Here is a 26,404-nt window from a genome sequence, read left to right as displayed (position 1 = left end):
TTCCCTCGGGGCGTGGGGGGACATTTACAGAAACATACGAGTTGTGGCAATATGGGTATCAAAATTCATGGTTTTTGATACTGAACATAATAATGGCCATTTCGACAGTAGTGGCCACAACCTGGAGTGGCCGGTGCCCTCAAAGAAGGTTCCCCCGGGGCCTGGGGGGACATTTACAGAAACATACGAGTTGTGGCAATATGGGTATCAAAATTCATGGTTTTTTATACTGAACATAATAATGGCCATTTCGACAGTAGTGGCCACTACCTGGAGTGGCCGGTGCCCTCAAAGAAGGTTCCCCCGGGGCCTGGGGGGACATTTACAGAAACATACGAGTTGTGGCAATATGGGTATCAAAATTCATGGTTTTTGATACTGAACATGAAAATTGACATTTCGACCGTAGTGGCCACAACCTGGAGTTGCCGGTGCCCTCATGGAAGGTTCACCTTGGGAGAACATTTATGACAATTTTGCCGACAAATCTATGAAACAAAATAAAATAATCTTATTTCAGATTTCACTAGCAATCCAAAAACACATTCAAATTGTTTGGTCCTATGTCTTTCGGTTATGTCTCTGACATACCATCTTGAACTTTTTTAATTCTAGAATTTCTTAAGGTGAAGCCGTTGAACATTTTCGAAGAAAATTGATCATCACTATAAAATTTTCTGTATTCAATTCAATTTAACGAATTTCAGCACCAAAAGGAATTAGAATGTGCCTTTTGTTGCCTTCTTGAAGCCACTGAAGAAATTATTGATCTAAATCAATTGTGCTTCAAAATTTATATAATTTTGTGGCACAGTTATTGACGTCCTGGTTGGCAATCATTGATTAATGACGATTTCCATAACTTTACAAGGAATGGGAAAATCGTTACCAAAAGGAATCAGCATGTGTAGAACACTATTCTAAACAACTTGTACAAGGAATTTTGTCAAAATATAGAAAAAAATTTATATCTATGAACGAAAAATCATGACAATGATGGAAGTCTTCACGTTAAACGAAATTTATAACAGTTAGTGTTTTAAGAATTCCCTTAAACTTACCGCACGAACTTGCAAAAAAATCATTGCATCATCTGATTTATTGAAACTACCACAATTCCTGCCCTCCAACCATTTCCAGCGTCTTTAAATTGCACAGGTCATTAAGTTCAACCTAATTGTAGCAGGTGCAAACCGCACACCTGACTTCCGCTGCGGCACTATTTTTCCTCCAGGTTTCCAAAAGTCCTGATTCCCGCATTTATTATGGCGTTTTTAATGCAGCAAAAAACCAGCGGCATTTAGCATTCGCCTTAACCTTCTGGTTTTGGGCAAAGGATTACCATTTCCCAACTCTTTTTTTTTATATTTCCCCGCAAGAATACGCCAAATATGAAGCAATTACATTTTCTCATTTTCCACCCATTTGCAGTCCGCTGTGTTAATTTCCTCATTTTACATGAATTAATTAGTTGGTCGTTAGGTTTCGCGTACTTTATCATCCTCGCTTTTTTCGTGGGTTGAGCCCAGGTAAATGAGAAGGAGAGCAGAGCCTAAATTTATGCAACAGAAATTTTCGTAAAGCCACAGATTGCGAGAGGGGGTTGGCCCTTAATTTTCTTGGCGGGTGATAATATTCCGGCGTGCTTTTCACCTGTTCAACTCTCTGGGAAAATTCGCTCCTACCAGGTTGAAAATGGGATAAAGGCTCACGCTAAATCCCAACTACATCCGGTGCAAAATTTTTATCGGCGCTCATCTGGTGTCTTCCACTTTGTACTGTAAATCTGTGCCCTCGCCTCAAACTCCTTAGAAGGTATACTCCCGGAAAAAGTTCGAAGGAAATCCGTTTGAGAAAAAGGAGGCAAATACTTGAGCACTAAAAACCAACTCAAATAAGAAGAAAAGAAGCGCAAGGTTGTAGTTTTGTTAACTCTTTGCAGCGAAAAGTAAGGAGGAGGATTTTTTGTTCGTTTGTTCGCTGCTTTGCCCATATAATTTTATATTTATTTTCACAAATGAGTAAAGTTCGTTTGCCGGAATCAGCGCGGATCTGACTGTAGGACGAGAGACGAAGATTCGTTGATCCTTTGAACAAAGTTGCACTAAAAGGAGAAAAACCTTGCAGAGAAAAGAGTTCTCACAGATAGAGGGGAAAAACGAGGAAGTGAACTTTTCCAGCGAGCAAATACTGGTACTGATGTCTTCCCACTTGATGCAAGAAGTCGTCGTTTTGGTTCTTGCTGCGAGCCTAAAGTTTGACTCAAAATCCCTTAAAATCATACTTTTGAAAAATATATATTTTAAATTTAATTTTTATTTCAGTCAAATGCACAAGTTTTGTACCATAAATCTTCCAAATCATTCAAATTTTAAAATCTTCAAAGTCAAGAAAAAAATCCCATCGCAATCTTGAAAGATGAATGAAATTGGGTGAATCAAATTTTAATTAGACTGCTTCATTCGGGCAGCGATGGAAAGTTTTTTGCGCTCGCGTTTTTTTCAGCCTCTCCAGAAGAAACTTTGCTTATAAAGTACGAAAGTTAATGGAGAGCGCGCAGAACTTGCTGTTTGGATTAGTTAATTTTGGAAGGGTTGCACTTTTCGCGAGTTGGGTGGGTGTATTTGCTTGCAATTTTCCTTATTCAAATGAAGTCTTGGCAAAAAAGGCAAGATGTCATGAACTTTGCAGAACTACTCAGCACTATTGACTCTTGAGGAGTGCTTGTAAACTTGGCTGATAAAATGTGTTTTAGTTTACTGCTTGAATTGAATTAGTTTAACATTAACATTTGAAGAGTGCGAACTAGTGCAATTAAATGATAGTTAATGTTAGTTTTTGGAAGTAGCCACTTTGAGTAAATTATTAGGAGCCAAACAAAACATTCCTTAAGCGATTTAAGGAAAATTTGAGATTGAAAGTCTGATTTTCGCAATACTGCATCTTGCAAATCCAACGGAAAATTTATTCCCAGCTTCCGTCCGCACCAAATTACCCATAACATCGCATTAACAACTCAATTAGCATGATCCGTCGCAAAGGACGGCTGGGAACAATTCTCATGCGGCCCCGTGAGTCATTCCGCATTCTCATCCATCAATTCCCAGGGGATAACCGGAATAGGTCGATGCCGAATGCGGAGAAGCAAGTCTTATTTATTGATCATCTAATTTACTCAATGCAAACCTCACAAATGAGAAACAAACAGTGCAAAAGCCATGCACGGCACGCAATTGCTTGCGAGAGGCCAATCTACGAGTTAGGGATCTGTTGGCTGCGCGCAGTGCTGCAGGAGATAATTATGTGTACCGAGGCAGCGAGGGTGGTCCGTTAACACCGCCGTGCAACTTCAAAATAGTGGAGGGGTGGCCGGAAAGACAGGGAATTTCAATTTCCAATCAGCTGGCTTCCTCACCTCATCTCGAGCGCAGTCGATGCCGGACAATGTCCGGCTCATTCTTCGAACATGTTGGGTTGGGGTGGCGGTGCAGTTCGGTAATATCATATTAAATGGAAATTCAGCAATTGCAGCTCGCTCTGGCGCCAGAACAATCGACTAAACTAAACCCGGGTTTGGCTTCATCCGTTGGACTCCTGCAGCGTTGATGTGTCCAATCTATATAAATTTTACATCGATAATGTGGCATGTTCCGGGTGAGACCACTCATCAAAACCACATTTCGATCGTGGTAGTGGTACATGCCTGGTGTGTGAATATCTGATGATGACGATGATGAAGTACTTGGGCAGTACTGGGCAGCGATGAGCTGCCCCAATTGACGACCCCTGGACAGTTTGGGGATAATGGGCCAAGCTTAAGCATGGTGCCAATTTGAAACATAGCATAACAAAATTGGGTTAACAAAATTGCTAAAGAGTTTTAAAATTTAGACATTTTCAAAACAAACCACACTTATTTTTTTTCGCTGGACTGTTGAGTCAATTATCTTAACAGTTACACCAACTTCCAGCTTCTATAGATTGAATCAGGTTAACTGGTTTGACATTTTGTATGTGTTGTTTGAGTTCGATAACCCTAAATAAGACATCGAATTTTTGGTCGATTTTATTTTATTATAAAGCAGTTCCATTTGAACAGAGCCTAAACCGAAAAAAAAGTTCTTCGATCGTGCTTATAATTTTTCTGGAAGTTCCGCAGTCGAAATTATAAGTCACATATTTTCTTTTTGTTTGGCCGTTAGGGTGTCCTACATCGTGCTATGGTGGTCTCAAAAACGGCAGTTTTCGTATTTTTTGCAAAAAACACTTTTTTCAAAAAATCCTGATTCCGTGCAGTTTCATCAAATTTTAGCTTTCTTCACCCGTCATATTCAAAAAATTGCTATGTCGAACCGTACATTTCCGAGATATGATTTTTTGAAAACAAAAACTGGATTTTTCGGCGCGCCACAATAGAATCCAACCAGAAATCGCACAAATTTGTTAAAATAAGTTAACTAGGGGAAATTCTCGTATGTTTGGCAGGTTAAGCACTCGCTCCTAACTTCATCCAATTTTCTGATTTTCACTATTTAAACAACTAATTTTGCAAAACTTTTGATAGAAACTTACTTGCTCACTATTGAGGTATTTATCACTCGATTTCAGTTGAAAACGCTTTTAATTAGCTTTAATTGAATGTCAAAGTTCGGACCTGCCAACATTAGAGGCACGCTGGAATTAGATGCTGTTCCCCTAGTCAACAAAATGTCCAACGGTTACAAAATTTCAAAAATTTGATTTTTGATACTTTTTTCCGGCTTGAACAATTTAAAAATTGTTTGATAGCATAGCAAAGCATTGGTGTCTACCCGTAGCTGCTACTTCGTTATTGACCAGGACCCCCAAAAATTGCTCCGTGGACCACAGATGAAAAGTAGGAACCAATCATCACCCCTTCGCAATTTTCAAAGATCCCTATCATGCTGATCAATACCGACGCCGGCCACGACCAGTGGTAAGACACGGGGAAGTGGATGGGAATGTTAGTCCGATACTTGAGTGATGGGACCGCCAAATCGACTGCGTCTCCGACAAAGTATCACATGAGTTTTGAGGGGTTAGTAAGATGGGTATGAGGTCAGGATTCACTGTGGTAGGTGATGCGACCATGAGCAATTTTTTTTATCGGTTGAAATTTTAAAAATCTTTGGCAGCCGGCTGCGGAAAGATACCTATCTAGGGATTTAAATATAGTATTAATTCGACCGCGATTCTCCAGAAATTCTCCGTCGGCGTACCTTCCGATCAACGGTGATGTAGAAAGGGCTTCATTCATTAAAATTATTTTATATCATAAGCCTTAAAACATATCCGTCGACGTACATTCCGATTCTCGATTATATGGAAAGGACTTAATCCAGCAATACGACTTGCTTGTCTCAAAAAACAAAAATCGGATCGTTTCTATCGAAAACTTTATAAAGAGAACAAAAGTAAAATTCATCGGCCAACGAACGCGCGAACTAAAAATAAACGAAAAAAGAAGAAGAAATCCAATCATCCCATGTACACAAATAGCGACACAAAAGAGACGGAAAATAACACGAAAAAACAGGACTGCGCGTCCCACAAGCACCGCACTACTGATGCCATTATTTAATTATCACAATTTAAAAATTGTTTGATAATAGAAAAAGCATGAAAAATAAGTTTTTGGAAAGATAGATAGACTGTCAAAGTTTTTGAGTAAATTCTCTAATTCAAAATGCAGTTTTATGTTTTCTGACTTTTGTATAACAAAAATCTTTTTTTTGGAGACGACTTTTCCATGTTAAAATTATGAACATAAATATATTAGCCAAATATTGTGTAAAGCTTAAATTAAGGTCGACAAGCTTTATTTTCAATCTGTAGAATTTTGCAAGTCAACTTTTCATTGTTTATTTTTAATCATAGGAACTATGATCATCGATTTCTTATGCCAACATAAGCCACTTTGCATAATTAGTTGCTTCATATGAGTCTCGATACATAATTAAGGGTTCTCCATAGAATGAAAAGGACGATTCAGAAAAAAAAAATAATTACATTCTTAAAAATTCTCATTTTTCTAAATAACTTTTTATCACAAAGACTCGATTTAGACAAACGTTACCCCTCTTTTTAAAATTATCGATATGGTACTCGTACGTACTCAATAAAAATTTGAATAATAATTTAAGATGTCAAATAGATTTCTAAATCGAATAAAAATTCTGTAAAATTGTAATAATTGTTTGAACCCCCAGATAAAATTTGAGCCCGATTGGAGAACTTTTTATTGAAAACATGCTGTTTTCGAGGACAATTCGACGCCGTCGTGCTATCTTGTCACACCCGCCATTTTGACGTTCCGAGAAAAACGCGTTTTAATGTTTGACCTTGAATATTGTAAACAATAACAAACACGTTTTGTTTGGCTCACCATTCTGTGCATTGTCCCAAAGTTTGGTTGAAGTTGGTTGCTGAAGTCCCGAGTTATAATTACAAATGTTTTCGGTAGTCTAGCTTGTACGTGCGACAAACGCATCCTGACTTTCCTGGCCTGAAATCCCTTTGGCCTTTTGCCGCACTTACATCAATTTTCATGGAGTGACAAGATAGCACGACAAGAATTGAAACTACTTTCATATGTAAAGTGACAAAAATGCACGGAGTTTTTTCGGTTTTTGTTGAATATCTCAGGATTGAAATCGAATTTTGGGGATCTGTGAAGGTCAAAAGGTGAGGCATTGTGAGCTGCACAAAATTGCGTTCTTAACTCAATTTGGCACAAAATACACGTACAAGTTAGCACGATGGCGACGAATTGCTGCATATACTTGGTTTTATTTGATTTCTTCAAATATTTTTTTTTTTTTCAAACAGTTCGACTCTTTTGTTGATTTAATATTATTTCAAAAAAAATATTTCTTTTTTGCGTTTCCCATTCCTTGAAACAAAAAAGTTTTGTTTATTTACCTGATGATTTGTTTTAGTCAAACACTATTTGAATTCCTTCTAAATAATTGATTCTTATCAAAAAAATATGTTTTTGATTGTTGAAAATCTTTCAGAAGTATTATATTATTTTTTTAAATGCGCATAACATTAAATATTGTTTGAAAACAATTTATTCTTATTCCTAAAATATTTATGCAAACAAAATATTTGTGCGGGTTTCTTTAAACTTTTAAACATAAGCTGTTTTTTAAAGCTTGATTTATAAATTACAAAGAAAATTTTATATTTCCATTCATTCACAAAAAAGCAGTTTTTAAAAATCTCTATAAGAATATTTTTAATTTAAACAAATTTTAGACAATATGATATTCCTTCTTACTGTTCGATTTTCAATGCCCAAAAAACATGCAAATGTTGAGTTCTTTTTCATTGCAAATTCCGTTTTCTTAGGAAAATGATTTTAATTATTTTTTTCGTCCAGGTTTTATTTTTTTTTTTCAAAAAACCTCCTTAGGCAAATTCACTCTATGGGTCTGAAGATATCATTTTACTCCCCTAAAACTTTAAAAAAATGCGAAAATTCAAAAATATGTCGCATGGGAATTTTATTTAAGCAAAAATAAATTATTTTTCAGTGTTCCTTTTTCCGAAAAGTCTTAATCATTACCTACAAATTTGCCCAAGACACTTAATCGATCAAAATATCGCTACTCAAAATTTAGACTTTCAAACCTTTACGCACCCATTTTGTATGACCAGCCCCCAAAATTGTAGGGAGACTTGTATGGAAAAAATCATTAGTTTTTGATGCAAAATGACTTATTTTGACATAGGGAATGCATGAACAAAGTTTCATCCAAATAAAAAAAATAAAAATAAATCGTTTTGCGAAATCATAGAGAGCTATTTTGATATAAGAAATATCATCAAATCTATATATTAACAAAATTCAAACAAACTTAGAATTTATGTTCACTATTAATTTAACGTTACCTTAAAGTTTGTTCCAAATTTGTAAATGTCGAGGCCAAAATTTTGCTCTAGAACAAAGAATGAACCATTTTGAGTTCAAAAATTCTGTTTATGTCAACAAATCGATGCCACTGTGCTCTCTTGTGCTAAGCTTGCTGATTTTACTTTCTAGTTAGCATAAGAGAGCACAGAAGCATCGAAATATTTGTTTTTTTTTTCTAAAATATTCCAATACACATTGTTTTAATTTTTTATTTTGCAAAAATCTGTTCAATGATCGAATACATTTCCCTTTTCTTAGAATTTCTTGAAGTCGTCACCATGCAACACAGCCATAGTTTAGAGCGAGCGATTTGAAATCAATTTGGTGACAGATTGGACAGGTATGGACGTTCTGACACTTCCGTAAACCGCAGACATTCCCCCAGCTGCTGCTACTGCTGCTGCTGGACCACTCGCATACATTGTCCAAGGGGCCAGCAGGATCATGGCACTCACCTAATAAGGACACAACCGCACAGCCGCACTCACTCACATTCTGCCGCAAAAGGGCCCTCGAGTTAAAAGAACACCACAATTATAATCTCACTAATTCATACCGACGACCAACCCGCATCATCCAGATATTCAGTTCCTGCTACATCGTCGTCGTAAGAGGGGGGCCGGATAGATTGTTGTAGACGAGAGTCCTTGTTGAGCTGCAGCAGATCCTGCTTCTGTGAGGGGACGATGATGACGACGATACAGCCAGCCAGCCAGCAGGATCAGATTCAGGTGACAAATCCCGGGTGTGGTTTGACAGTGAGGAAGGGACAGGTAAATTGCGTGTAGCAAGTGACAGATACACGATACGATTTTGTGCACAATTTGGCTTGAAAGTGTGGTTACATGTTTGGTGGAAAATGGGAAATAAATTGCCATTAACCAGTTTAATTGACACCTTTCAATTTGAGGGGCCACATTTTGAGCGCATTTGGAATGGGGGAGAGAATTACTGTTCTGGGCTTTAATTGAGGGGGTTTGTGGTGAGTGCAATTATGCCCCTTAAAAAATCCTGTTTTAAAGATTTAAGGCATTTCTCCCAGCAAAATACTTAAATTTCAACTTTTCAATCAAAAGCCCCCTCTTTTTGGCGCCATTGTCAGTCTTAAAATTTCCATTACTCGACATTCCATCCGTCAGATGCCGCCTCAAATAACTTCTTGACGTGCGGCTTCCGGTAACGCGCGCGGCACAAAAATGCAAAAGTCAAGTGAAATAATTAATCACTCCCAGCCTCAAATTTCCTTCCTGCTCTCGTGGAAATATCATTTTGATTGGATTAATTTTTCCCGCCAGCCCGCGCGCTTTTCCACTTCAGAAAGTCAAAAGTGGAAAATTTTGCAATTCTTCGACTTTTGTTTTGCAGTTCGTTTTTTCCCCCGTCTCACAAAGGAATCCCGATGCCGTCTTGTTTGAGAGAAGAAAAGAAAAGCGTTTTTCTTGCAGAAAATGTCCCGCTTCGTACGATTTCGTCACAGTCGTCATCTTTTGAGGAAGTGGGGGGTGCCAGTGATGACTGAGTGGAACAGAATAATTGTGATGGTACTCAAATGGAAAAATTGGAGCGGAAAAAATGAGCTCATTAAGCGCCACTGACGCAGGATTTTCCGGCCTCACGTCCCTGTCATCAGTTAGTGGTTGACAGGAGGAAGGTTATTTGTTTGTAATGTGGAAATTTATGGCAAAACATAAAAATTTGACAGAAGTTTTGATATTCAACTCAACTCAACTCAACTCAACTCAACTCAACTCAACTCAACTCAACTCAACTCAACTCAACTCAACTCAACTCAACTCAACTCAACTCAACTCAACTCAACTCAACTCAACTCAACTCAACTCAACTCAACTCAACTCAACTCAACTCAACTCAACTCAACTCAACTCAACTCAACTCAACTCAACTCAACTCAACTCAACTCAACTCAACTCAACTCAACTCAACTCAACTCACTCAACTCAACTCAACTCAACTCAACTCAACTCAACTCAACTCAACTCAACTCAACTCAACTCAACTCAACTCAACTCAACTCAACTCAACTCAACTCAACTCAACTCAACTCAACTCAACTCAACTCAACTCAACTCAACTCAACTCAACTCAACTCAACTCAACTCAACTCAACTCAACTCAACTCAACTCAACTCAAAAATTGAAAGCTCTACCCTGAACTCCACCACCGTGTAAAATTCAATTCACATTTAATGCAAATTAAGCAAGGAAGGAAATCATTTTTATTACTTTCACTCCACTCATTACGCATTTGTTTTTCACTCTCGGAGACGACATCGAGCCCATTACAGGGAGACGCCCTTCATTCAATTCAATGTCCCGACTCCCACTTGTGCCATCTTGGATCAGCAAAACCTCGCGAAAGGAGTTCATTAATATCAATTTAAAATTTTCCATCTTCCCCTCAGCCACCTCATTCAAGAGAGGGGGATAATTGTGGGTGGGGTTTGAGTTGAGTGAAAAACGTACCTTCCAGGAATGATTTACACCAGCTTTCATTTGAAATATTCACCTGTTGGGTTGGGTGGTTCTGTGAATTAAAATGAGATTACACCTTGAGCATAATTCTTCGAGCTTGGAGAATCTGGGGCATCTCGGTCAAGAATTAGTGCCAAATTCCTGGAATTCGGACGGATCAAGTGGTCATATTGACTTCGGATTACTGTCAGTGGGCGGAATTGCTTCAGGGCGACACTAATGCAGCAGAGCACAGTAATCAGAAATACATTAGAGCATGGTCTAGCGAGCAGGTAAGGCAACCGTGCCGAGGGCAAAAGTTAATAATTTTCCATCGCAGATAATCACCATCACAGCCCGGAGTGATGATTGGAACTGACGAGCGTCATTTGTGCCGCACGGGGTTGCACCGGCCAGGACTGCATGTTGAAGGATTCTCTACAAAAAAAACTTAAACAAGTCATGTATTTAAAATTATGATTAAACATAAATTGTAAAAAACTTAACATTCTAACATTTGGTAACAAAAATACCAAAAATTGTGAAACAAAAAAAAATATAACTAGTTCGCAAAGAACCGTCTTCCTTCATCGATGCTGAAAGGACCTCATTGCAATAAGGTGCAGTTCAGCAGTGGATGCTGCGTAATGGACGACGTCGGGATGCATTTCAAAGCAAGGGCGAGGTGTGAGATTGCACCGCACTGCCACCGGGGTTCGGGGCGAAAGGGCACATTATATTAATTCTCAGCATAATGTCACACAGTTAAGCCATGATCGCGTGCTGCGAGGGAAAATTGTAATTCCCATAACTCCAATATAAATAAACTTGTTTCCTCTTGCCTCTTGCTTGCTTGTTTGCGTATGGCAAAGTTGAATAAAAAAGAAATAACCTTTACACTATTACTATTCAAAGGCCATAAATAAACCCATCTATCATATTATGCTGATGGGACCTGACTCTATTACGGGCGCTCGCATCCTATGGTAACTTCCGCCGGGACAAGCTGGATGCGAGGCCAGGGCCATGTTTTCTTGTCCTACATCCTGTTTCTGGTGATGGTGGTGGTCCAGGAGCGATAATAAAGACACAAACGCCCTGGGATCTCCGCTTGGTGAAGGGCGTCTCACTTGCAATCGCCGGGTTAGTTTGTAGTTTGTATGGAAAAGTTGTAGGGAAATATGACGAATAATGGATTTTAAGTATGAATTAAGATATTATTTTATTTTTTAAGGCAAACAATTTTAGCAATTAAATATTCGAGTACATATTACAAATTGAAATATTGGCAAAATAAATTGATCATCATCATAATATTGTGTTTCATATGTTTACAGGACCTTTTCAAAAACAAACTCTAGATAGGTATCTTCAAATATGAGATAGCAAAAAAAATCTTAATATCCTAAGGAAAACCAAATTCCTTCAAAAGCTACTCATCCGATGAAATTCTAAGTAAGTAACAATTTTATAGATTTTACAAGTTTTATCTGATTTTCGTTTGAGTTATTAAGTAGAAGATAAAGAAGCATATATTTTTTTTTTTTGGTAATTGATTGCTTATTTATATTTCTTAACAAATATTCCCGATCTTCCATTTAGTCTGGATCCATACAAAATAGTTTGCTACATATTATGCAAATCCCACTAATGACCTATCTACAGTTTCATAGCTTAGAATAGTTAAGTTGCATAAAAAAGTACGTAAGATAGTGCGGTTATCTACAATGAACTTAGAAAACTAAGTTACCAAGTCTTGCTGGACTGTTAACGTTGCTAAGCAGTTTTTTGTTTACCTTTAATATGTAAACGTCAACTTACCGCAGATTTTGAAATTTTCCAAATAATTCGTCAAGTTTCTAATTTAATTACAGATTACAAAATCATTTCCATTGATTCAAATTCCTAAGCTTAGTGCAATTTTTAACTGGTTTGCGAAGTTTAAAATATCCTCAAAAAAACCAAAAGGGGACAAGGTTACTCAGTTATTTTTATGCTGTAAATCGCAATTTAAAATTTAAAAAAATTGCAATTACAAACATAACTTGATCCAAAATCATAAACATTATCTTTTGCCAATTCTCAGGAATATGTGAATTTGAGTGATATTTTTTCTGTTTTATTTAAAATTATTTTAGTGTTCAAGAATGAAGTGACTGCAAAATTTAATTAAGAAAAGTATTTAAATTTTTGAATCTTAATAGAATTAATGATAATTCCATTTATTTTAATATTAGCCAATTTCATAAAAACATACTGTATAGAAATTGTTCATTTGCGTGCTCGTTAATTTTCAAAATGCTTGATCTCGAAATCCTGTAGATGAACTATTTTCACGAGGAATCCAATTGAAATATTTTCGGCACTGAACGGTTTCATACGACCTTTGAAAGTGTTGGATTTTAATGCCCTCAACTATTTTTTTAAAGCCAAACTGATAAATTTCATTTTTATCTGTTAAAAACGACAAATAGTTATGATTTTTTGAATTTAAAATGTTTTATCAAAATTTAGTTTTGTGGGCCCAAACCACCGTTTGCAGACTCTCGACAAATTTCAAGTATTTTAAAATTTTGGAATTAAAACCTGCATTGAATGGCGCTCCTGACTAAATTTTATCCAAGCTGGACGTGTTGCAAGATAGCATGACATTTGGATTATTTTAACAAAATGAGTAAACTTTAGTTTTCTTAAATGAGCAATGAGTCATTTTCCGTAATTTACATAGATACAAATGCAGCTGAAAATAAATCGAAAAACAAATTTAAAATCTGTTAAGGGCCTAAAACTTAATCCATTTTTTAATTTCTCAAGTTCGCGGACAACTCCCGAATCAAAAGAATCGTTTGTCTATTGCTGCAACCATAAAACTACATAGGTACCAATTTTAGGATTTAAAAAAAAAATCTGTGTTTTTATGCATTTTTCTAGTAAAAATATAATTATTTCTGATTGTATGTCAACCATTTCACAATCTTTCATGCTCATTTTGTGTTTTTCATATTATTCAGTCAGTTGTTTTTTTTTGTTTTTTAACAGTCAGGCAACTATGCCAGAAAAGTACCCGTAGACTACTAAGCCCCGTTTTAGCGTTACATGGATTTTCAACAAGCTGTAACTTGGTGAAAATTACATGAAATATCAACTTCATATATACCATTGGATTCGAAAATTAATCAACTTTAATATAAAAATATTTAATATGGTGGTTAAGGGCGGCGGGTCCCCGGGGGGAGGGGCCAAAGGAAAAAAAACAGCGTTACATGAAATTCAAGGGCCCATAGCACATCGTAAAATAACCCAAAATACCAACTTATATACAGTATGTAAAAAAAGTATTTACACCCCTTGGGCACTATGCACATTTTGTGATGAAACATGTAAAAAATTTAAAGTTTGACAGGAACATAGTACTACATTTTGTTCAGAAACTCATGCCAAACATTTTGCTACAAAAAGCTCATGAAAAGATGATTTCTATAAAAAGTTATATAACAAATACTATTACGAAAATAAAAAAGGTGCAAAAAAAGTTTGTACACCTTTCGAAAAATTAACATAAATAATGTTATTTATTGAAAAATCACCATAAATCCAGTCTCCCAACTCCAAATAGGCATTCTTGTCTGATTAAAAAAATAATTTGGATTGAATATAAAGTTTACTAACTGCTTAGTATAAAAGTTTATATAACTCTGGAAATTCTATATAAAACTTATCTAAACTCAATTTTGCAAACTTTTAATTCAACTAAATGTCAATATATTACCATAGAATTGCTAAATAAACATTTTGGAGTGGGTATAACACCGTTTTGGGGGTATTAGTATTGATAGAATAGATTTTTCGTTGGAATTTCGTACCAACCCGGAATTACGTCGTAGGAAAATCCGCCGGCATCCGAACCGGTACACGATTCACAAGTTAACCTATGTGGAATCGGAAAGGGCATAAAATTTCCGATCTTTTGATCCCCAAACATCTAGGTTTTCTATAAAACCCACGTTTTTAAATACCTAGGCAAAAACGTTGTTATGGTTTCGTTTGAGCAACCTACCAAAAATGTATGGAATTTCGTAATTTTTGTTCTCGTGGGTCAAACTTACTTTTTGCCCAGGTATTTAAAAACGTAGGTTTTAAAGAAAACCTAGATGTTTGGGTATCAAAAGATCGGAAATTTTATGCCCTTTCCGATTCCACATAGGTTGACTTGTGAATCGTGTACCGGTTCGGATGCCGGCGGATTTTCCTACGACGTAATTCCGGGTTGGTACGAAATTCCAACGAAAAATCTTTTCTATCGATACTAATACCCCCAAAACGGTGTTATACCCACTCCAAAATGTTTATTTAGCAATTCTATGGTAATATATTGACATTTAGTTGAATTAAAAGTTTGCAAAATTGAGTTTAGATAAGTTTTATATAGAATTTCTAGAGTTATATAAACTTTTATTCTAAGTAATTAGTAAACTTTATATTTAATCCAAATTATTTTTTTAATCAGTCGAGGATGCCTATTTGGAGTTGGGAGACTGGATTTATGGTGATTTGTCAACAAATAACTTTACTTATGTTAATTTTTCGAAAGGTGTACAAACTTTTTTTGCACCTTTTTTATTTTCGTAATAGTTGAAACTCGTGGCTTGGCCAGCACAGAGCAAGAGACTCAGACCGAGTAGTCCCAGGGTCGGCATTGCTACTAGGTGATTCAGGGGAGGTGACGGACAATCAGGAAAACCACGAATTTAAACTTTTTCACAGTACTTTATTGCGGGATCTTTGGGAAGTTGGAAGTGGTGTGTGGGTATGTCAGTGTGGGTCGTTCAGGGGCTATTCTTACCGCGCAAACTCAGCTGATGATCGCGCACCGGCGACGTTCGGGCCGGCAGAGTGGCTTCCAGCCTCGACTCTGCGGCGACGGTCCCGTAAGGGGGGGGGGGGTTGTTTGCTGGCTGCATTCGTCCGTCCTTCGGTTGCCGGATGCAGCTTCGTTCGCCGACCTTCGTAGGCGGCTCGATTCTACGGCTTCGTGCCGGTTCCGGGTTGATGGACGACCAGCGGGCGTTGCTGGCTCCAACGGGCAGGCGTCTTCCCTCCTTGACTAATCGGCAGCCCCGGAGTCCACCGATTTGGGCTCGCCGAGAGGGGTCCCTCCTTTACGTTGAAGGCCAGCGGCCTGAGGGTGGTCGTCCTTGATGGTTATGGCGCGGGGAGGCGCCAGACGACGGGTTGGGGTCCTTTTACGTTTAGACGTAGGCAGATGCGCAACGCGACTTACAAAGCCTAGGCCGACCAATCCGAGACGGAGCGGGTGCTCTCGGAACCTCCGGGTTCCGACGATGGCGAGGGCGATTGTTTACCCTCCGCTGGAGCACATCCGAACTGCTCGGACGCCTGATTAAAAGAGCCCGATTTTCCCCAAATCGCGCTCTCTTGTTGATTCCCGAGTCCATGATTTCCCACCAATTTCCGTTTGACGTAAGTGGGCGCCGCCATGCTACCCCACAGGAAATTGATGGGCATCAGCCTCGTTCACACTATAAGCTTCGCCCCTTCGCAACTGGCGTAGAGTGTAATGTGGTGAATATGGGAAATAAAGTGTTGTGGCGAAGCCTATATTCGTCAGGATTGGAACCAACGGTTACATAGTATTTGTTATATAACTTTTTATAGAAATCATCTTTTCATGAGCTTTTTGTAGCAAAATGTTTGGCATGAGTTTCTGAACAAAATGTAGTACTAGGTTCCTGTCAAACTTTAATTTTTTTACATGTTTCATCACAAAATGTGCATAGTGCCCAAGGGGTGTAAATACTTTTTTTACATACTGTACGTTTTTGGAAAGGAGAGAACCTCTACTTTAAGGAAAAATATTTTAAAACATGTTAAAAATATTTTAACAATTTAAAAAAAATAGTTATCGTAACTATTTTTACAAAAGCAATATTCATTTGAACTATAAAGCCAAATTTTAAAGAAATATGGTCATGCGACATATCAAAATTCAAGAAATTATTCGAGGAATTGATTTATGAGCAATTAAATCTGATTCGGTTGAACCGGTAAAATAACCGGTACCGGTTGAACCGATTCCGGGGTTGTATCACTTACCATGTCATGCGACGTGTCAAAACTCTTCAAATTACCTCAACAATCTTTTCGTGACAAATTTGAACCGATTCAGTTGAACCGGTTCAAATAACCGGTACCGGTTTGAACCGATTCAGTGTTTTTACTGCAAATCATGCCATGCGACGTGTCAAAATTCTTCAAATAATCTCAACAAACTATTCATGATAATTTTGAACCGATTCAGTTGAACCGGTTCAAATAACCGGTACCGGTTTGAACCGATTCAGTGTTTTACTGCAAATCGTGCGATGCGACGTGTCAAAATTCTTCAAATAATCTCAACAAACTATTCGTAATAAATTTGAACCGATTCAGTTGAACCGGTTCAAAGAACCGGTATCGGTTTGAACCGATTCAGTGTTTTTACTGCAAATCATGCCATGCGACGTGTCAAAACTCTTCAAATAATCTCAACAATCTTTTCGTAATAATTTTGAACCGATTCAAATAACCGGTACCGTTTGCACCGATACCACGTTTTGTGTAGTGCGACGTTTGTGTAGTGCGACGTGTTGAACATTTTCAAATAATCTCAACAATATATTGGTAATGAAATTGAACCAATATGGTTGAACCAGATCAAATTACCGGTACCGGTTTGAACCAATTTCATGTTTTATAGCAATCCAAGTAATGCGACCTGTTTTCGTGAATAATTTGAACCAATTTTGTTGTACTGTTTCAAAAATATGGTAACGATTTGCACATATTCCATGATTTTACTGCAATGATATTGTAATTCGACGTTTCACATAAGGCTACTGCAAATATTCTTCAAAGTTTTGTTACTCCCATTCCTTCGAAGTAGACTCGAAATATCAGGGGGCAAAAGACATTTCCAAAAAACTTGTAAATTTCGATAGAAATTTATGTGCAATCAGCTGAAACCAATTTAAAATGAAATTATTTGATTGCAAAAAATGATAGAGTATAACACAAGCTCTGGCTTATCGAAGCCGTTAATCATTTTCTAAGAAATTTGATCATCATTCTAATATGCTCTGTACAGATTTGCGAATACCTGCTGCAAAATTAATCGGCATGTTCGTACTCTTTTTGAAGCATTTGAAAGATTTTTAGATCAGACGCAAATGTGTCTCAAATTTTATATGATACTGTGATGCAAGGATTGAAGCTCTAGTTGACAACTTTACAAGGGATACAAAAATTGTCACCTAAAAGTATCACGACGTGTGACAAGAAAAATTGAAAATTTTCGAAAATCTCAAGAGATACCCGCTGTCTCAATTCTTTATGCAATGATAAGTAACTGTGCCGATTTTAAGCCATATTCCGTTAATGACTTTTTGGGAACAAATTTGGAAGTATTAGAGATCAAAACTAGGGTTACAATAAATAGATCGACATAAGGGATACCCTCTGACTCGATTTCTTAGGCAAAATCTCAAAAAATCAGGATCAACTCGGATCGTTGTGCACCTTTTGGCAAAGGTGTTGGAAATTGAATTTTTACAAGAATCTCATACTTGGATATTTTTGGGCGAGACCCGCGCCACCTAGCAGAAAAATACTAAAACGATGTTTTCCTGCATATATTTTAGAGATTTTTCTCATATAAACTTCAACGATAGAAAGCGACTCTTAAACATTAACCGATTTGGCTCAAAATTGGAACAGATACTTATTTTTGCCTAAGAAACCGCCGTAACAAGCAAGATCATGTGGGTATAGCATCATTGCATATGGTAGACTACTATATGAATGTTTTGGTCATCCGAGGACTCTACGAGAGTGCACATATGCAGTAATGCTCTTTTATAATACACCATATTCTTTTTTTAAGTCACCTTTTTTTAAACGATTCTCGATTTACACAACTTTTTTTAAGTCATGACTTAAAATGAGAATATCTATGACTTAAATTGAAAATATGACTTAAATTTAGAATCATTGAGATTTCGTTATTTGTCGAAGAATTTTCAAAATTTATCAATTGTATTTTGTTTAGTTATGTTATAAAAAAATTGCATGGTTTTGGAACACCTGGGATGTTCTAGTCCATCCGAAACTTCCGGAAAATTTATGCAACAGGCTTACCAAAGAATCAAGTCGAAACTTCAAAAGTTTGACCACGGATCCTACCCAGACTACTTCAGTGAGTGTGGCAGGCTACAGTACATTGTTCTAACAACTTATTGGATGATCTGGGTCATCCAAGGACTCCCTGGAGTTAAAATCTGTGGGTCTACCGCCGTAACAAGCCAGGGGTCGACGGATTTTGACCCCGGAACATACCCGCATAGCTCCAGTTAGTATGGTAGACTACTTTGCTGATGTGTTGGGCTGACTTGGGTCATCCAAAGACTCCTTGGAGTTAAGATCTGGTGGTCTATCATATCTCCAGAAGAGTCCTTGGGTGACCCAGAACATCTCAACATATCAGCAAATTAGTCTATCATACTCACTGAAGCTATGCGGGTATGTTCCGGAGTAAAAAACCGTCGACCTCTAACTTGTTACGGTGGTAGACCCACAGATCTTAACTCCAGGGAGTCCTTAGATGACCCAGGACATCCCAACACATCAGCAAAGTAGTCTACCATTCTCACTGGAGCTTTGCGGATATGTTCCGGGGTCAAAATCCGTCGACCTCTGGCTTGTTACGGCGGTAGACCCACAGATCTTAACTGCAGGGAGTCCTTGGATGACCCAGGTCATCCCAATAAGTTGTTACAACAATGCACTGTAGCCTACCGCACTCACTGAAGCAGTCTGGGTAGGATACGTTGACAAAATTTTGAAGTTTCAACTTGTTTCTTTGGTTAGCCTGTTGCACAAAATTTCCGGATGTTTCGGATGGACTAGAACATCCCAGGTGTTCCAAAACCATGCAAAATGTTTTTATAACATAACCAAACAAAATACAATTGATACATTTTGAAAATTCTCCGACAAATTACAAAATCTCAAAGATTCTTAATTTAAGTCATATTATCAATTTAAGTCACGGACATTCTTTTTTTTAAACGATTCTCGATTTAAACACCCCCATTTCGTTGTGTAAATCAAGAATATGGTGTACTTCCAAAGTTCCCAAAAAGTAATCTTTCAAAAAATTTGTAAATTCACTACGAATGTAGTCATGCCAGCGAACTCATTATAAATTTTTTGTTTAACAATACTTGAAATAAGGTTAATCTTTTCCTTAACTTCTTCTTGATTCTTGCTAATTCGCAAGTTATTTTATATATTTTGCTATTTCAGTTGTTTTACTCGATTCATAGAGTGCCCGAAAAATCTGTTCCCAATTTTTACTTAATATTCTGTTCAATGGTGTCAATATCTCAGCTTAATTTATTTTTTCAAAAAATAATCAAAGAGTACATATTTTTGTTTGCACATTTTGAAATCAAAAGCAAATAGCTGCTTTTCTTTAGTATTGCAGCAATCATAATTTCTTCATAAGACCATTCTAAGTGTTTATTTAAATAGATTGGTTAATAGACCGAAGGCACCTTATCTAAGCCGTCTCTCCCCTAGTCCTGCACAAATTCCCACTGATGTTATTTCAACTCTAGTTCCTCCAAAGATCCAACCGCCGGGATCACGAGGACTAACCAGCCACATCGACAACAGCAGCGTTCGGATCTCCACCTCAACAACATCGCCAATAACGACGACTAGGACGACGTCCTGCGGTATAAAACAAGCCCGCTTTTTTCCGTTTGATGTTATTCACTCACACTCACACACGCGGAGAAACGGGTACGTTTGCATACATGATTATATTTTCAAGCATAGAACATTATAAAGAAATCAATAAAAATATATGCCCCAGTATACAACAGGGCTCTTTCTCCGGTTATGCTCATATGCGATGATGATGTTTTTCGCCGGGATGAAGGATTGAAAGTGTACAAAAAAGGATACTCACTCGGGAGCAAGAGGTGAGCAGAGAAAGGAGTGATTCGGAACTGAGGAGGAGTGCAGATCCTTTCAGCATTATGGTTATAACATTTTTATGAAATGAATAAATAAATGGAGCCACGTTTGCCTCGCAGCGAGCAAGAAGAAGATCTCGGCGATGAGCTCCTTTGGTGGTGAGGCGGTAAAACCAAAGGAGGATGTGTTTTTTGGTACTCGTACAGAACACGAACATCCACTCCTTGCTTTTCCTTATTTTCCTCGTATGAGCTCGAGATGTGAGTGCACACACACGTTGGTACTACTTTGGAGAAAACAAGTTCAACCCTTTTTTTCCAACTCCTTTTGAGTTTTCTTCATCACTACTAAGATATTCTTTAAGATTTCACAATACGGCATGAAAATTTTCACAATTTTGTATGTAATTTGACTCGATATCTTGGAAAATGTTGAAAAATAGTAATTTAAAAATCGAAATCCCAAATTGTTCACAGAGAACTGCACAATTGTCTTAAAATGCTCGAGGATGCAGCGCATTTTCCACAGGATTTCTTTAAGCCAGCGAGACCAGTGTTTCCCCCTGCTTTTCCGGAACAATTTTTACAACACCCCGGTGGGTAGTTTCGATCCCGTTCACCAACCCCTAACCTGCCCTAAAAGGTCGAGGGTGCCCAGCTGTGAAACTTTCCGGCACGTCTTCAACGACGAAGAATGCACATCTGCAGCGAGAACTATGAAGACGATGTTTGAGTTTTGACTTGGACTTGGACTGCTGCCGGGCGAGGAACTTCCCGACCAAGTCTAGCACGAAGAATGTCAGACTCAGCTGGTGCAGCCTGGAATGACTGCAGCAGCAGCAGATTGGGTTGCATGGGCTTTTCGTGCCTATTATTACTAAAGTTTGGTCTTGAGAGGAGGTATAATCAAGTTTCGAAGTTCATATTGAGTAGGAAAAGCAGATTAGATGAAAATTTGATTCTGATGAGTTTGATCCTGATAATGACTCACCTTCTTATTGTCCCGGAACTTGAGCCACCCGGACACGATAGTCTGATCGTTCGGCAGCACTGCGTCCCCACCGCTGGGATCTCCCAGCTCTTCGCCTCCAGTAGGACTGCACAGACTTCTCGCCGGCGAACTAAACACTCCCGGTTCTCCCAGAACACTCTTCGCCGGACTGCCCGGAAACCCAAATCCGCCATGGTGATGGTCCAGCGGAATCTTCCCGGTGTGAACCGGCGAACTGAACACCCCCGGCTCACCGAGTACACTCTTGGCCGGAGACCCCTGCGGAAACGGATCCCTCCGCCGCAACAACGGCGTGTTTTCACACGAACTGGCAACACTGCTGCCACCACACTCAATAGCACTACTCTTCATGACACTTGCACTGAACTGATTTCGGATGATGTTCTTCCGCATGCACCCGCTGCAGTCCGATTCGCCCCTCTTCCGCATGGCCATCAACGGACTCCCCGCCGGCGCCGGACCCTCGTGGGTCGCTGCCCGAAACAACTTTTGACCACCAGCGCCGCAGGCGCAATCCTGTTGCTGGAACTTTCTCGAAACAATGGGAGAATCGGCATAGTCAACCTCGTCGAAGCCCCGGCGACCGCACAGCGGTGTCTTGTTGTCCCGAATCACGCCCTGTAGCTTGTCCAGCCGCCGGTTTGGCAGCGGTGAGTTGGCCGCGCTGTGGCTCTCGAGCAGACTGTGATGGACGCCCTCCATTCGGCGCGGCACGTTTGGGGAGTTTTTGCACGATTCTGAGCCACCGTGGTGGCCGAGCAGGGCCGCGGCAGCTAGGGCGGGGTGTTCGTTGCAGCGCCGGGGCGCGGTTGTGATCGGGGGTTGCTGTTGCTGGTCGGCCATTTTGTTGCTGTGGGGTTATGTCTGTAATGATGGGAAAGATAAGAGGAATGTTTGAATTATATGATGAATTTAAAATTTTGTTTAATGATAGTTATGACCAGGGCTGTGGAGTTGGAGTCAGATTTGGGGCCAGAGTCAGCGGAGTCCGGTTTATTTGAGGATTCTGAGAATCCAGGGTTGGTGTCGGGTAGGGTGGTCCAAATCTAGGCTTTTTTCGGGACTACCCCCTTAAATCAATTATTGACTCATCACTAGGCTGAATTCCAAATTTGAGCTCATTCGGACCACGGGAACCGCTCATACGGAATCGCTTGAATTTTGTATGGGAAAAATCGTCAAAATGTATGGAGAAAAGCAACTGTTTCAATTTTTTACCTGCGGAGGGCACAACAGTCGTCCAATCTTTATCAATTCTCAGATGTAGGACCTTCATTAAATTTAGAACAACTTTCTCGAAGGCACCATATTTTTAAGATTTTTTCTGAAAAGTTATTAGCTTCTGAAAATGGCAATTTTTGCACAGTGCCTAAAAGCTTCCATACTCCGCCCATGCTTAAATATCATTAATACTTAGTCAAAATAAATTAAAATGTCATGCTTTTTGCCTTCCTCACCTCAATGAGGAAAGGCTTTAAAATCACTCGAAAAATGAACTTCTTCATTAGAACTCGTAGACCCACCTTCACGTATACCTATCGACTCAGAATCAAATTCTGTACAAATGTCTGTGCGTGTGTCTGGATGTGAGTCCGTGCACCGAAAAAATATACACACGATTATCTCCGGATTGGCTGAACCGATTTCGACCGTTTTGGTCTCATTCGATCTGTCTTGGGGTCCCACAAGACCCTAGTTAATATTATGAAGTTTAGTAAAGTACTTCAAAAGTTATGCTTAAAAACGATTTCAAATAAAGTCCGGATATTTGTAAAAGGGTTGTTTTGTAAGAAAGCCCGTCATGCTATACATTTTTTGAAAGGTATTTAGACCTTTCCAACGAGCCTAAAACGTTGAAGATCTGACAACCCTATCAAAAGTTATAATCACTTAAGTGTTATTTATACACTTTTTAGGCCGGATCTCAGATATTTTGATAAAAATAAGTCTTATTTATACTCTTTTTTGAGGCTCTGTAGTGTAACTTTATGAATGTAAGGAAGGCACCACCCACCTAAAGGTGGATTAAGGAACGTTTTTATATTCAACCGAAAGATTTCTAGTTTTAAGCATTCTCTATTTCTATCCCCTTTCCCTACCAAAGTTCAAGGTAATTATAAGAAGTTTTTTTTTAGTACATGGAAAACATTTCCTCGATTTTTAAATAAACTTTTTTTCATTAAAAAAATAATTTCTCACAATCCGTTTTTTTTTTAATCACAATTATTTAATATGTTTCAGAGGATAAAAACCCACAACTTATGAGCCATCGAGAAGTTTGAACCAAAAATTTGGCACCAGGTTACAGTTTTTTTTAGAAAAAAAATTTAAAAAGGAAAATAAAATTAACCTTATTATTTCTATTGGCTTAAATTTGTCATGTAAAATTTATCGAAATCAATCATCAATCAAAAAGTATTTTACATAAATTCTAATGTTTAAATAAAACTAAAAATAATCAGTAATTTAGCAATTTAACAATATTTTCATGAGGGGAGTGGATATTTGGGTTAAAGATCGATTTCATCTTGCGCTGTTGAGACGGTTTTGGACCGAGATCTGAACAACTACCACCGGTACGAGGGTAACTGATCGCAGGGCTCTTGAAATGCAAAGTGAAGTAGCGAAGTTCAGAGAGTTCAGGCTGGGAAGTTAATAAATGCTGGAAAAATAAGGTTTATTTGTGTTACTAGGGGTGCATTTTCATAACTCCAGAATTCATGTTCTTGAATTCATGTTACCGGTTCGATTTTGACAAGAATTATTTTTCGGTTACTTTCGCATTATTTTTGACGAAAAATCTCGCAAACATGCTTGCTTACTCAAAACTAACTGACCTACATAATTTTTTTATGAATTTACCATAAAATACTTGAAAAAACTGATGTTAAAAATTTGAGGTGAGCGGAGCAAAAATTGAATTCTTGTTCGACAAGAATTCAATTCATGTCAAGCAAGAATGAGTTATGGCAGGCAAAAAATCGTGCTATAATTCTGTTTGACAGTTGTTTGTGTACATTTTGATTTCGTTTCGATTCGCTTTGATTCTAAATATTTTGGTTGCCGGAAAGAACTGGTTTAGAAAAAAGCAGTTGCCCTTTACCACGCGCCGGATTCAACGGTCCTGATCTCCGGATTGCGCCATTTCCGTCAGCATCGCGTACGACATCACTTCCACGCCACGATTTAACTCCGCGAGCTGGCTGTTTTTCATCTTTGGGTCGATGGTCAGCTTTTGGCAATTTTTCCGCTTTGCGAATCCGTTTCGATACCCGGCGAGCGCGTCCGGATAGCCACCGAGGAGGCCGCGGTAAATTTGGAGGCAATGAGATGAAATCGTGCTTGGGCTGGTCGGCAGAGAGTTGGCCGAAGGCGATGCAGGCGGCGTGGCCGCAAATCTGGACAGACTGAGCTGGATAGTTCGTCAATTTGGAGGAACCTAGCAAGTTTGGAGAAGCAAATGATGCACAGTTGTAGTTCTGCCTCCTTTGGGTTTGGAACTTTTATTTCTTGTTGGCGCAGATCTGGACCGTGGGCTTGACGCTACCGGTTATTCAGGACATGAACTGGGTGCACGCAAGTGTCGATATGTGATTCGGCTTGGGGCTTGGGCAGCGTTTGCCCGGTGAAAATAATGCCAAGCAGAAGATCGTTCGCAGGAGAGAGAACTAGGTATTTCGCGATTGTCTTAACAACGCGTTTTTTTCTGGCCGCTGTCCGCAATCTAGTTTTTCCCTTCACTCAAAAAACCTTTCACCACATAGTTGCATGAAAATTCCTGTGGCAGCCAATTTATGTCCCGAAACAATGTTTTACATGAGTCATGCGACAGTCACCATGAACTCATGTCAACTCTTCTAGATTTTCACGCAGCATACACTCACACAACTTAATGTCACGTGAAATTCATGCCTGAAAATTTGGAGGCGTGGCTTGCAGTCAGCTGCTTTTTGGTTTGCATGATAATCATGCAACACCCGCATGAAAACTGGTATGGAAAAAATCCATACACCTATTCATGCAACATTGTGGTGAAATCGGGTGAAATTGTTAGTGTAAGTTGGTATGGTTGGGATGGTGCATGAAATTCCTGTCTGAAAATTTCTAGCTGGGCGTGCAAGTCTCAAGCCGGTCAGTTTGCTGCAGATTCTCATCAAGTAAACATGATTTCGGTTTTTTTTTCTCGGAATATTTGTAACTCTAGTCGTTTTCCGAATCTGCATGCGGTATTTTTTTCGGAGTAAAATATCTGCGTAAAATAGTAAGTATTTGTTTCATCATTTTGTCAAAATTTTTGATTAATCTTATGTGCCTTTTTTCTAGGCCACTGAACCAGCCGTTCCAGCGCGCAACCGTCGGTGCCTCATCATGGCCAAACGTAACCTGGAGCAGGATGCGGGCGAAGCCAAAAAGGTCCAAGTCACCAAGGTTACCAGGGAGCCAACGATGCAGAGAGGTGACGAAGGCGTCGGTCACGTACGACAGCAGGTTAGGACACCCCGCGAGCAGCAAGCGATACGCCGGAACCATGAACAAGTGTATTGTGTAGATTGCTGTTGTGTTATTGAGATTGTGTGCTAGTGTGATTGTGTATAAGTGAATGAAAACAGCGATTGCGAAAATAAAAATTTAAAAGAACAACTATTTTTTTTTCATTTAAATTAAATCATTAATAACAAAAAAAAGAAGAAGAATATACCCCACCCCCCAACCTCCCACACTGTAAAAGTCATTAGAAAATCATATGATATTTGCATTCCAATCAGGCATAAGTTGCGTGAATTGGCTGCAACCGTAACGTGAAATTCTTGTGATGTGGGGTATGACTGTATTGGTACATTTGCAAATGCATACAGCCTAGCCGCCAGAGGTTCACGTAGATTTTGCATGAACATCCATATGGAAAATAACCACATATATGTTCATGCAACATTGTGGTGAACA

The 26,404-nt window shown here is 38.7% G+C and overlaps 1 protein-coding gene across 1 annotated transcript in view; it reads right to left on the bottom strand.

The window, feature by feature from the left end:
• Positions 1-26,404, bottom strand: part of LOC120412525 (uncharacterized) — a 788,684-nt gene that overhangs the window by 682,113 nt on the left and 80,167 nt on the right. The window contains exon 2 of the mRNA XM_039573021.2: positions 21,440-22,324. Within this exon, the coding sequence (XP_039428955.1) occupies positions 21,440-22,303 (864 nt within the window). The 5' untranslated portion in view covers positions 22,304-22,324. The remainder of the gene's footprint in view (positions 1-21,439; positions 22,325-26,404) is intronic.

The sequence above is a fragment of the Culex pipiens genome, chromosome 2 (assembly GCF_016801865.2).
Source record: "Culex pipiens pallens isolate TS chromosome 2, TS_CPP_V2, whole genome shotgun sequence".
NCBI classification, from domain to species: Eukaryota; Metazoa; Arthropoda; class Insecta; order Diptera; family Culicidae; genus Culex; species Culex pipiens.
The sequence above is the reverse complement of the archived record's forward strand: the minus strand, read 5'-3'. Positions and strand labels throughout refer to the sequence as shown.